The sequence below is a fragment of the Prionailurus bengalensis genome, chromosome C1, assembly GCF_016509475.1.
Source record: "Prionailurus bengalensis isolate Pbe53 chromosome C1, Fcat_Pben_1.1_paternal_pri, whole genome shotgun sequence".
Classification (NCBI taxonomy): Eukaryota; Metazoa; Chordata; class Mammalia; order Carnivora; family Felidae; genus Prionailurus; species Prionailurus bengalensis.
In genome coordinates this window covers 161,253,128-161,267,165 of record NC_057345.1, presented here as the reverse complement: position 1 = coordinate 161,267,165, position 14,038 = coordinate 161,253,128, and the positions used below count along the sequence as shown (strand labels likewise).

Here is a 14,038-nt window from a genome sequence, read left to right as displayed (position 1 = left end):
CTAACTAACTTGGATACAAATTAAAAAAATAAATTAAAAAAATGGGGTTCTTGGCCTTAAGAAGAAACTCATGGCCTAGTGAGAAGAAGGATGAGTGAACAAAGAAAAGAATACTTTGGGTATAAGATGCTGTAATAGAAGTATATGAAAGATACAAAGGACACCCAAGAAGGCATAGTTAACTCTGTTTTGGGTGGTCAGGACAGCATCATAGAAGAGATACTTGAGTGAAATATGGCAAGATGAACGGGAAGTTGCTGGTGGCTGGATAAGCTGGGAGAATTCCAGGAAAGGGAATAGCAGTGGTGTGTGTGTGTGTGTCTTGGGGAGTGACATTGAAGAGGTTGTGTTACATGTACCTTGGTGTGGCTGTGGTTTTGCTTTGTTACTCTTGGAATTGTGGTTGAAGTGGAACTGGGGACCGTCTGTGCTAAGCTTTGACTGTATCCTGTAGGCTCGTGACTTAGTCTTGGAGGTATTTTTAGCCTGGCAGTGTATGGGTGTGTGCAGTCACAGAAATAGCAAGGTGCATCTTACTAGAGTGTCACTTTACTCAAGGGGAAAAAGCACACCGTTTTTAAGTTAAGATCAAATATGACTGTATTATAGAACAAATGGAGTATTCTTATGAATTATAAAGAAAATTTTTTCTTGCTTTGTGAGTTCCAAGCTACATCCTCAGGCCTTCAAAGGCCCAGGTTCTTTCTCCTACCTGTAGAGGTAGTTGTGTGAAAAACTAGGCAATGAGGAGTTGTTAAAAGTTATTTTCCATAGGGTGCCTGGGTGGCTCAGTTGGTGATCCCAGGGTTGTGGGATCGAGCCCTGCAACAGGCTCCATGCTGGGTGTGGAGCCTGCTTGGGATTCTCTCTCCCTCTGCGCCTCTCCCCGACTCATGCTCCCTCTCTCTAAAATTAAAAAAAAAAAAAAAGATACTACTGCAGATATGATGAGATTTTTTAAAAATGGTAGGTTGAAATAGGGCAAGATTTGCATGCAATGAAATTCGTTTAGGAGACTATTATAAACTAGAGACTATATTGTAAACTAGGAGACTATAGTTAAACTAGAAATGTTGATACCTAAGTTCTTTGAACCTAGGGTTAGTATTCATATTTTCCCACAAAATCTAGTATAGTGCATGAAATTTGAATATTTTATATCTTAGATAAAGATTTTATGTAATTTGTCAGTGGTAGATGTTGGGGAACTTGCATACATTTCGTGATTAGTCTTTTAAAAAGTCAAATCAGGGGTGCCCAGATGGCTCAGTCCGTTAAGCATCTGACTTTGGCTCAGGTCACCATCTCATGGTTTGTGAGTTGGAGCCCCATGTCAGGCTCTCTGCTGTCAGCGCAGAGCCTGCTTTGGATCCCCTGTCCCCTTCCCTTTCTGCCCCTTCCCCGATTGTGCGCGTGCACACACTCTCAAAATAAATAAACTTAAAAAAAAAAAAGTCACAACTAGGTTCCCAACGGTTTGGTGGCAGCGTTGCAGACGCAGATCTTTGTGGAGACCCTGATGGGCAAGACCATCTCCCTCGAGGTTGAGCCCAGTGACACTAGTGAGAATGTCAAAGCCAAAGTCCAAGCCAAGGAGGGCATCTCACCTGACCAGCAGTGTCTGATTTTTGCTGGCAAACAGCTGGAAGATGGCTGCACTTCATTAGACTACAATACCCAGAAAGAGTCCACCCTATACTTGGTGCTTTGCCTGCGGGTGGCGTCATTGAGCCTTCCCTCTGCCAGCTGGCCCAGAAATACAACTGCGACAGGATGATCTGCCACAAGTGTTGCACCCCTGTGCAGTTAACTGCCACAAGAAGTGTGGCCACACCAACAACCCACGCCCTAAGAAGGTCAAATAAGGCCTGTCTACCGGCTCTTCCTTTACTCGCAGGGATGCCTTCTGCCCAAGACCCAGGGCCCTGGGACTTCAATAAAGTGTCCCTTTCATTGAAAAAAAAAAAGTGAAATCAGCTGATAAGCTATGATAAACCACTTAGTCATTGGATTTCTTAACAGTCATTAGACAGTAATGCATACGAAAATTATTTTTAATCAGAATTCGTTCTTCAAAATTATTAAAGGTAACATATATATTTAGCTCTTTTAAAAACTAGGATGGTATTTGTTGTCATTAATTTGGCCTGAGACCTGCTTTCAGAGTACCCATATCTTCTCAGATGCTTCTTTTGTGATCATTTTTGCTCATCTATCTCAGTAAGTGTGTTTGTTTTGAAGCTTCATGTGGTTCTCCCAGACTCCGTTGCATTGTTGATGTGGTTGAATGGAATCAAGGGTTTAAGTTGCCAGAGTAGAATAGATCAAAGATGGGTTTTGGCTAGGAAAGTATCTGATAATGTTAATAGTGTTCACTTAAAGACAAATCTATTTCTCTTTGTAAAAGGTAAATCTTTCCTATTTCAGATTTTAAAAACTTCTTAAGCTTCCTTTTTCCTCTCTTTGGAATTAGTCAGATTGGGTTCTGTAGGAAATCTGATTCAAAGAGCTAGATCACATAGGGTACCTGCATGGTTCAGTTGGTTAAACATCTGTCCACCCATCGGACTCTTTATTTCATTTCAGGTCATGACCTCACAGTTTGATTCCTGAGATGGAGCCCCGAATTGGGCTCTGTGCTGACAGCGTGGGGCCTGCTTGGATTTCTCTCTCTCCTCTTTTTCTGCCCCTCCCCACACTTGCACGCTCACTGTCTCTGAAAATAAACATTAAAAAAAACAGATCATAAAAATTATCAGTGAGTTTATGAAACATATAGGTAATTTCTAAAAGCAGAGAAAGCTGGAATTTTCTAGAAACACAGCAATTCTTAACCTCTTATTCATGGATAGTCTTCAGGGGTTCCTGAAGTTGCTGAAATATCATGCAAAATGAGTGAATTTGTATCTGCGTTTTTCTCAGGATAAATCCCAGGTTTTCAGAAGGACCTGTGACTTCAAAAAAGGTTAAGTATCATTGCTGAAGTTTCTTTAATACTTGCAATTGAAGATGGAGTGCCTGGGTGGCTCGCTTGGTTAAGTGTCTGACTCTTGATATTGGCTCGGGTCATGATCTCACCATTGTGAGATCGAGCCCTGCACTGGGCTCTGTGCTGAGCGTGGAACCTGCTTAGGATTCTCTCTCTCCCTCTCTCTCTGCCCCTCCCCTGCTCTCTGTCTCTCTCTCTCTCTCTCTCAAAAAAAATAAAAAAAAACCTCTAAAAAAATACTTGTAATTCAAGAAAATGAAAGGTTTTTTAAATTTATTTTTATTTATTTTTAATGTTTATTTATTTTTGAGACAGAGAGAGACAGAGCATGAATGGGGTAGGGTCAGAGAGAGAGGGAGACACAGAATCCGAAGCAGGCTCCAGACTCCTAGCTGTCAGCACAGAGCCCGACGCGGGGCTCGAACCCATGGACCGTGAGATCATGAACTGAGCCGAAGTCGGATGCCCAACCGACTAAGCCACCCAGGCGCCCCAAGAAAATGAAAGGTTTTGATGATGTTTAACTTATACCAAGTAGTCACTCTTGTTCATTTAACATTTAAGGAAAATGAGGCCTAGAGAGATTGATTGATTTGCCCAATAACACAAAATTCTCTTAATTTTTAGTCCATTTTCCTTCTTTAATCATTTTTTAAAAAAATGATGTTCTCTTTCTTCCCCACTTTCTGTTTCCCACTCCTTTACCAAGGACAGTGATCAAAGATTAGAATAGTGTATGTAGTTGGTACATTCTTTTTATAGCCCCAAGAGGTATTCCTTGGTTCTGTTGTAGTTTTTGTTTTGTTTTGTTTGTTTGGTTTTTTTTTTGATGAGAGTCTTATAATTTGAAGTAGCATCACATAGGTTGTTTATAATTATCAAAACCAAATCTTAATAGCACTAGTATACAGAGGTCTAAGTGATTTAATTAAGTATGTGGGAAAAGCAGGTTTGAGAGAGGTCAATACCATACCTTTTCGTACCCTGGACCGCCTCACCCTCTGCTGCATGTTTTCTTAGCATGTAAACCACCCCCTTTCTCCTCTTCCGCATTCCTTTTCCTCCAATAGATAGTAAAATAAGCAGGAGTGTTTTGATATAGGTGTTTGTTGTGCAGAACCATGTAGAAGCAACATTGTATGGTATAAATAGCATGATGGGTTGTCTAAAGTAAAAGTCATTAGTCAAATGTTATTTGTGAAATTGTGGCTTAAACTTTGAAATTGTGCTTTTATAATGAAAGGCAAAATGATTTTATGCATTAAATGAAGATTTCAGGAACTATTCTTGTGTGATATAATCTAAAGTGTTTAGACAGTTGCTTGTTTGAAGCTGTAACTTCTAGAATTATAGTTTCTATATTTAGCTCTGGCCAGAATTTCATCTGGAAGCTCTAGTCTATAATGTGTGAAACTATTACTTTTCTCTTTTCGTTTTTCATAACTGCTTTCCTTTACTCTTCTACATGTATATAAAAAAACATTATGATGCATGTAGAAAAACCTTTTATGCAAAAATCTTGATGGTTTTAAAAATTGCAAAATTAACATATTAATATTTTGAAATTTTATTAGTTTCCATTCAGTAAATTTAAAAGGAACTTTGTAGAAAAATTTTAAAACATCCAATTCATAAAATCCATTATTTCAAAAAAAAATTTTTTAATGTTTATTTATTTTTGAGAGAGAGAGAGAGAGAGAGAGACAGAATGTGAGCAGGGGAGGGGCAGAGAGAGAGGGAGACACAGAATCCGAAGCAGGCTCCGGGCTCCGAGCTATCAGCACAGAGCCCAACGCGGGGCTCGACCCCACAAATGGCGAGATCCTGACCTGAGCCAAAGTTGGACGCCCAACCGACTGAGCCACCCAGGCTCCTGTAAAATCCATTATTTCAGAGTATAAAATGAATACATGTTCTTTGTAAAAAGTCAAGCAGCAGGTATGGTAAAAAGTGAAGGTGCCACCCCATCCTTATTGAAAGAAAACAAACAATTTATTAAACTATGAACTTAGCAGTGGTTTCTTCACTCCAGTTAGTGTCTTGTGGTTTGCATTGGCGCTGCTTAAGTCTTGATCAAGGCCTTCTAACAATAGAGGAATTCATAGCAGGATAAAGGAAAAAGAGCCTTAAAAATTATTCCAGAACATGTTTGCTTTATGTTAGCAGATAAACAGGCCATTTCTTGCTTTATGAAAAGTATTGTTCCACTGTCATGTGGTATAAAAGGCCTATGGGCTAAAGATAGATAGGGAGCATATCAGAGAGACAAAATGGTCCATTACCCTCACCTCCTACTTCTTCCCAATATTTTATTATGAATATTCAAACATTCAGGAAGGTTGAAGGTATTTTACAGTGTATACTTAACATACCCATCATATTCTACCATTAACATTTTTCTATGCTTCGTTTTTCATATATCTATCTTTACATCAATCCATCTTGTTTTTTCACACATTTCAAAGTAAATTGCGAACACTGATACTTTTCTTACACATTTCAGCATGCATATTATTAACTGGATTTCAGTATTTGTTTTGAGTGTTTTCTTTATATGTAAAATTTACCCACAGTGACAAATACAAAACTTAAAGGTGCATTTGCTGAGTTCTAATAAATGCCTATACTTGGGTAATCTCAGGTGACTTTTTACCGTATTAAAATATATATAATACAATTTATCATTTTAACCATTTTTAAGTATATATTTCAGTGGCATTAAGTATATTCATATTGTTGTACCACCATCACTACTATCCATTCTACCTTTTTTTTTTCATCTTCTCATACTGAAACTCTGTACCCATGAAACAGTGAGTTCCTGTTTTGTCCCAATACTCAGCCTCTAGTAATCACTATTGTACTTTCTGTTTCTAATGTGTTTGACTATGTTAGATACTTCATGTAAGTGGAGTAATGTATTATTTGTCCTTTCGTGTTTGATTTCACTTAGCCTGTTGTTTTCAAGATTCACCCATGCTACAGCTTGTGTCAGAATTTCATTCCTTTTTTTTTTTTTTTTCAACGTTTATTTATTTTTGGGACAGAGAGAGACAGAGCATGAACGGGGGAGGGGCAGAGAGAGAGGGAGACACAGAATCGGAAACAGGCTCCAGGCTCTGAGCCATCAGCCCAGAGCCCGACGCGGGGCTCGAACTCACGGACCGCGAGATCGTGACCTGGCTGAAGTCGGACGCTTAACCGACTGCGCCACCCAGGCGCCCCAGAATTTCATTCCTTTTTAAGGCCGATTAATATGAAGTGACTTTATTTTTAAGTTGCTGATGCCTTTGTGTCTCTTAATTGATCTTTCTTCAAATAAATCACTCTGTGTAACAAAGGTAAGTGAGTATTGAGGATTGGTTGAGGATTCCCCCAATATCTTCTTTTTTAATTGTTTTTTTAATGTTTTATTTATTTTCGAGAGAAAGAGCATGAGCAGGGGCAGGGCAGAGAGAGAGAGAGGGACAGAGGATCCAAAGCAGGGTCTGTGCTGACAGCAGAGAGCCCGACATGGGGCTCGAGCTCACGGGGATGGTCCCCAGGGGCAGGTGTAGATAACTGATGGGCTCTGCTGTCCCTGAAGAGGTAGCTTCCACTTTGGCTCCAGGAGACTGGTGGAATGAAAAGTATTGGGACCAGAAACTGGTTGCCCTTGCTCACAATTTAACAAGGGAAACCAGAAAGCTGGATATTTGTGTGAAATATTTATAATTTCCTAATGTTGGCAACTAATGTAACTAAAAATATTATTCTTTGCATGGCCAAAGAAAACATGTGTGGGCCAAATTTACTCTGCCAGCCGACCATTTATGACCTTTGCTAGTTAAGGAAAAAGTCTTACCTTTTCTCATAGAGAAAAGTTTTACTACTGAGTATGAAATGTATTTTAAAGCTACATATTCTGTATTTTAGGGTAATTGTATTTTTGATGTCAGATTCCTGAGACTATTTTGGAAAAACCATGATGTTACAGGTTTTTTTTTTTCTTTTTAATTCATAATCAGCCTAATTACTTTGTAGCTTTTAAATTACTCTTATAATCAAAAGAATAATGCTAATTCTTCATGATAAAAATTTCAAACATAGAATTACATAATGTAGAAAATGAAGGCCTTCTCTAAGTCATCCCTATATCATTACTGTATTTGTGTTATATATTCTTTTTTTTTTTTTTTTAAGTTTATTTATAATCTCTACACCCAACATGGAGCTTGAACTCACAACCCTGAGATCAGGAGACACATGCTGTACCGACTGAGCCAGAGCCAGGCAACCCTTGTGTTATACATTGTTATTAAAACCTCATAGGACTCAGTGCTTTTTAGGAGTGTGTAGATGATGATACCTGATATGTTATAACTTCATTTGTTTTTACTACCTGAAAATTTGTGTAATGATAACCACGCTTTTGTGTTTTTAGTAGTATACCAATGCATAAAATGTATTATGAAAGGTGACCTGATAAACAGTTTATTGGGTTGTTCTTTCCAGGATTCATTAGGCACTTAAGCTCCTAATTCCACCAAAGATTCTTCAGCAGGGGCACAGTGAGGGCATAGTCTTTAGTGCCCTGAATAATACCACCACAAAGCCTTTCCCTCAATAAAGGGAAAAGGCATAGTATGCACCATTGCTTTGGATATAATGTAATTTGTGTAACTTAAACATAATTCAGAGTGTTACAAGTAATGGAAAAGGAAACTACAAATGTAAAATATGTCTTAGACGAATGGAGACATAAAATGAAATGTAAAATGTAGTCATTTTCCTAAATCTGTGTTAAGAAATATAGCTCTCTGTAAAGCCATATATTCTTGGGGCACCTGGGTGGTTCAGTCAGTTAAGCGTCTAACTTCGGCTCAGGTCATGATCTCACAGTTCATGTGTTTGAGCCCCACTTTGGGCTCTCCGCTGACAGTGCAGAGCCTACTTTGAATCCTCTCTCTCTGTCCCTCCCCGCTTACTCAGTCTCTCTCAAAAATAAACACTTAAATAAATAAATAAAAGCTGTATATTATAAATTGAGTTCATTCAAGAATATTTACAAGTTCTTACCTAAATCAAACTTGTGCTCTGTGACAAGCCTATCTTCTCGCAGGAAATCAGACTTTAAACAATGAATTACATAACTATTTTATTTATTTATTTATTAATTATTATTATTTTTTAATTTTTTTTTATTTGACGTTTATTTATTTTTGAGACATAGAGCACGAACGGGGGAGGGTCAGAGAGAGAGGGAGACACAGAATCTGAAACAGGCTCCAGGCTCTGAGCTGTCAGCACAGAGCCTGATGCGGGGCTCGAACTCACGGAGTGTGAGATCATGACCTGAGCCGAAGTCGGTCGCCCAACCGACTGAGCCACCCAGGCGCCCCACATTACTATTTTAATAAAAATTTTGCAAGGGGCACTAAAAAGGTACAGTGTGCTGCCGTAAGGCTGTAAAGGGTAAGTGAAATCATCTCGAGACTGTAAGATGGTTGGTTGTCTTGAGGAAATGATACTTGATCTGGGCTATGTAAGGATGGGTACAAATTAAATGGGCAGAAGTTTGGAGATGGTGGGATCATTCCAAGGAAAGTGAAATGTTGTGTGATGGTCCTGGGTGGAAGGAGCAGGGATTGAAAAAGAGTGGGTTGAAGTGCAGAGAACAAAGGGGAGGCATACAGAGATCAGATCCTGAGGGGCAAGAAGCCACGTTAAGATTAGGTCTATTCCTTTTGATAGGGTGACTATAAATGTATTGTCCAAACCAGGCCATTTGAGAATAAAAGGCAGCACCATTACTTATATGAATAAGTAAATAAATAACTACATGTATTTGTATATTTATAAAAAACCAGATTTTTATAATGCTGTTACTTGGATATTAGTCACTTACCAATAGCAGCAACATGGTGTGGGATGTTTGCAGCAAGCTTGCTATGGAAGATGACTCTAAACTATATACTAGCATATGCCAACTGTATAAGATCATTGAAGGCAATTTTAGTGTAATTTTGGCCACTGGCTAATTTCACAACCCTGAGTATTCTAGGACTCCATGTGCTTTAGTTTCCCTCCTCTTGTTTTGAATCTTCTTTTAAAAAATGTATTATTGGGGCGCCTGGGTGGCGCAGTCGATTAAGCGTCCGACTTCAGCCAGGTCACGATCTCGCGGTCTGTGAGTTCGAGCCCCGCGTCGGGCTCTGGGCTGATGGCTCAGAGCCTGGAGCCTGTTTCCGATTCTGTGTCTCCCTCTCTCTCTGCCCCTCCCCCATTCATGCTCTGTCTCTCTCTGTCCCAAAAATAAATAAAAAACGTTGAAAAAAAATTTTTTTTTAAAATAAAAAAAATAAAAAATAAATGTATTGTTGACATTTCAAGCCTATAAAACACAGACTAGTGTAGCAAATTCAATATCCTCATCACCAAGTTTGGGTAATTATTAAAATAATTATTAAATTTGTTTTATTTATATTTTTCATCTCCTGGATTATTTTGAAGCAAATTCCAGATGACTTCCCTTTACCAATTGTGTGGTTACCCTGAGCTATAGTTCATACAGTAAAGACAGGTTAAATGCCTGATATTTTCCCTTTCTTTACCAGCCAATAACATGTTATATTTTGTTGCAGATTGATCTCCTATCAAGAATTCTTGGCATTTGAATCTGTTTTGTGTGCTCCAGATTCTATGTTCATAGTGGCTTTCCAGTTGTTTGACAAGAGTGGAAATGGAGAGGTGACATTTGGTAAGGAAAAAAAAAGATTATAAGGGATAAGTGAAGTTAGTGAAGCTGGTCCAGTCTTTAATTGCTAAATCTAGTAAATGCATATAAATTGCTGATTATCTAGGAGCTAGTTAATAAGTGAAGTATTGATTTCCTCAAAGAATTTACACAGATAAAATTAAAATGGTGTATTTCTTTAAAGCATTAGACAATTGCAAAAAATTAAGGAATCTTTGCTCATTGAGTCATTTATTGACACTTTTACATTCCAAAAATATGTGGTGTAAACTTTTCTTGCTCTGGGCTAGCCTGAGCAAAATTCTTTATGAAACAGACGAGGAACAACATGGAATAATCATATCATTCTTGAAGGGATTTTTGGGTAGAGAGTGCAAAGCTCCTCAATAGCAGTTTGGAAAAGTGCTACGATGTAACACCAAGAATGGAACTGAAGGAGGGAGTTAACAATAGTTAGCATTCTCTGAATCACCATTGTAGATTTTTGATTTTAGGAAACAAGCCTAGAACATTGAAACTAACATTTGTGTTAAATATAGAAATTGATATAAATCCTTTGCTAGGCATATAATCTAGCACGAGATCAGTGTTTGACAAGCATATAAACTAGAATTTCTGTTTGTAGCCATGTATGTTTTAGTTTTTAAAGACGCTTATTTGCAGAAATTAGTTTATGTTTACCGTATCTGCTAATTTTTCCTGCAACAGGTTTTTCAATAAAAACAATGCAGTGTTTTCAAAGACCTTGAATCCTCTTCTTTTTAAAAAAATATTTATATACTTTTATTGTGATAAAAGAACACATAAAATCTTAACCATTTTTCAGTGTACAGTTCAGTAGCATTGAGTATATTCACATAGTCGTGAAACAGATTTCCAGAACTTTTTTATCTTGTAAAGCTGAACTTGAGCCCCTTTTATAGGGTGAATTTGCATCAATATGTTGTAGAGAGACTCTTGAAAATCAGGCTTTCCCTGAGCTAAATATTTATTCACCACAGAATTTGTCTTATAAAAAAAAATCCTTCAGTTACACCCAAAGGAGGAAGTATCACTGCCATGAAAAGAATGGTGAGAAAATACAGGTATTAGAAGGACCAGTGGTGCTCTTTAATGCTTTTAGTGGGCACATTTTCTAGCTTGGCATTGACTGTTTCCTTTTGTCTATTGACCCAGTTGTTGTCTGTGTAAGATTTCCCCAAATAATTACCTATGCAGAACTCCTTAGGTTTCTGTATCCATGTTGGCATACTCCTGCTTTGGAGCAAGCTCTGGCCACTCTGCCTCGTAAAGAGGGTTGATTTTTCCCAGAAGCACCCAAATTCTGTAGTTTAAAATATAAAACCTTATTATCTCATCACTCAGCATTAACCCCAGACCACTAATAATGCTGCATTTTCTGTTTTGAGTAGGTATCACACATTCTCACATGTCTCACTTCCAAATGTGCAGCAATACTTGGGAAATACTTCCATACAAATATCTGTATTAGTGATGGTAGACCTGTGCTTCTATCATGTATCCATTGTTTTAAGAATTAGATTTCCCAAAACCAAATTGTGGGGACTTTTGTCCTTCCTATCTCGGTATCATGGTTCTTTGTGTCATCTCCATTTGATGCTTTTCGCAATTTCTATTTTAAAAAACAAGTCACTCAAGTCAGTTCATCCACTTGACTAACAATAGAGACCCATGCCAGTGTTGATTAGTAGATTAAAATGGGTATAAGAAGCAGTTGAGTGGTTTATGAACACATTTATTTCATGCAAATGAGAGCTTGTAGTTATTAGATCCCAACTTTAGCATTTTAAAGATCTTTTGTTTTTCTGCCAGACTATGATTCATGAGTTAGAATTTTAAGAAAATATAATTAGGATTAGAAACAAAACAAACCAGTTTTAGTTGTTATAGCTCCTGATATGACCTGAAAAATAAACATATGAACCCTCCAAAATCCTGCTTTCATTCTTCTGCTTCATAATGTAGAGATAGGAAGATTCCTATGGAATGAGGTACTGGTGAATGCCCTTTCAACATTGTTCTTGGAGCCCCTGGCCAGTTGGGTGGTTGTCTTGATGATGGTCATCTGTTTCTTGGGGACCTTGACCATTTTCCCTTCCTGTCTTGCCTCCCTGGTTTTGAGGATTCATTTCAGACAAATTTTCTTAAATAAAAATCATAATGAAGGAGAGAAAGTTTAATTTTATATTAAGGAAAGAGGAAAAGCATTGAAACTGTTACAAATGCCATTTAACAAGATTTCTAAGGCCTACTCATTACAGGCTGTTTTCAAGACTACAGAATTTCAGCATAAGGAACTAATTAACTTGGAGTTTATTTTTATAGGATTTTGGATCTGTGTTAAAGGTCAGTTTTCATGTTTGTATCCACTTAATAAAATGAATTGTGCTTATGTATTTATAGATATATGTTTAGGTAAAAGGAAATTATAGATCCATTCTAACTGTAAATCCTTTTCACCGAATGGCCTTATATTTTCTAGTTTAGAATTTATTTAAAGTACAATTTTCTCTTGTGCACACCAGGAGAGAAAGGTGGGAGAGAATATTGGATGCCAGGTGTAATGGAGTGGGGGTGGGGGGGGAACTGTTATGCCATTGGTATCTCGTGGACTATGATGATGATGTTATTATCTGTGTATTTGTATATATTGTTCTCATCTATGCTTTTGTTTTTTTAGATACGCTTTTTAATACACATCAGATTAGATACTTAAGTTGTGTACATTTTTGCAAGTATTTATGTAAATAGGAATATCGAACAACATTTACTTGAGTGCTGGACAAGTTTTTTGTTTCTGTTTTTTAATTGTTAGAGATGCCTCTACTTTGGGGGAGAAGACTTACATTGAGACCTCGGTAATCCATTTCAGAATGTGCAAGCAAGCGCAGGAGAGGGTTCTGGAGTTTTTAAAAGAGTGAATAAAACCATAGTTGTTTCCTCTTTGATGTTCTTTTAATAAAATTTCTAATGCATGCTGTGGATAATTACTTAATGGCTTATATATCTGTTACTGCCACTGTTGAGCCTTGTGGAGGCCGTTGCATGATTGGTGTGTGCTAGATACAGTCTAAACTTGCCTTGGTCTCACTACTAGCCTCTAGTGTACTGGGTATTCTGCTTGATAGAATTAGGTTGAGGTAACCTAGATAACCAGTTATACTACATTGTGTTGTCAGTAGCTGCCTTGCATTTGTCCCACATTTAAAAAATAAAAGCCCATTGCGTTAACAAAGATGTAATCCTTCTAAAAAAATGAAACCCCAACTCCTGTCTATTAACTAATAAATGAATATAAGATATGTTGTACAGTCTAAGTTTTTTATTAAAATCTCATCAGCATTGTGTTCCAAAGCGCTTGCCTAGGAATGGGACCTCTCCAAAGTGATTTTTTTCAAGGGCACATCTTTATCCCCTCACTGTAGAACCCTGAAAAAGCAGGGATTCCTTTTGATTTGGTACTGTTTTTGATTGTCATTAAATACAGCAAATAGAAATGGGTTCCATTTGTGCCTTTAAAATAGACTCTTTTTCCCTGAAGGGAAGAATAGATTGGGGTGGCTTAGGCATAACCACCGCTGTTTTTAAAAGGTTCGGGAGATGGAAGTCTAGATGTGAAAAATTACCCTCTCTCAGTGGGAACAAAGCTATAGACATGGAATACTATGAAAATCTAATGGTAACCAATACCTAATTTGGTCTAGTAAGAATTAGAGCTTCACCTGGGTGTTCAAAATAAATCAGTAAGAATTTTGAGACCCCTTTCAGATATTGCAGAAAAAAATCCTGTTAATACTGAAGGCTACTAGAGTAGCTTAGAGTTTAAGGTTAAAAAAAAAAGGTCATAGTGTTATTAGTTTTTATGCATTTGGTGATAGACTGGTGAAGCATCTAGTTTCTATAGTAATAGATGCTCTTTAAATGTAAACTCATCCTTCCTGAGAAACGGACCTTCACATATATTTGGCAGCAGGACTACTCTGTTGACTAATTGTATGGTAGTCCCTTCTGGAGGTAGGTAAAGGATTAATAGAAATACTTTTGCTTAGAGAAACAGAGGAAGTCACCTAGGAAATTAATGACCCAACTGGAAGTAGAACCTAGTAGTCTGGGACTGAGTCTACATGCTATTTTGGTTGGGACTTCCTCTACCAAGTTCCTGTTGTTGAACATTCTGTTGTTGTTGTTTGTTTTCCTTTGTTTTCTTTTTTGGTCTCTTAGTTGTTCCTCTTCTTTCTCCCCAAGTTTTCCTTCACTGAAAAACTCTTTACTTCCACAAGTCTCGCCATTGT

At 37.6% G+C, this 14,038-nt stretch overlaps 1 protein-coding gene across 5 annotated transcripts in view; it reads left to right on the top strand.

Annotated features, from left to right (window-relative positions):
* The window catches only part of SLC25A12 (solute carrier family 25 member 12), a 208,940-nt gene that overhangs the window by 126,932 nt on the left and 67,970 nt on the right, over positions 1–14,038 (top strand). For 4 of the 5 annotated variants that reach the window (XM_043577044.1, XM_043577042.1, XM_043577041.1 and 1 more), the window contains exon 4: positions 9,613–9,728. In XM_043577044.1, the coding sequence (XP_043432979.1) occupies positions 9,613–9,728 (116 nt within the window). Of the gene's footprint in view, positions 1–9,612; positions 9,729–14,038 lie in introns of those variants that run through there. The other variant, XM_043577043.1, reaches the window with a different exon arrangement.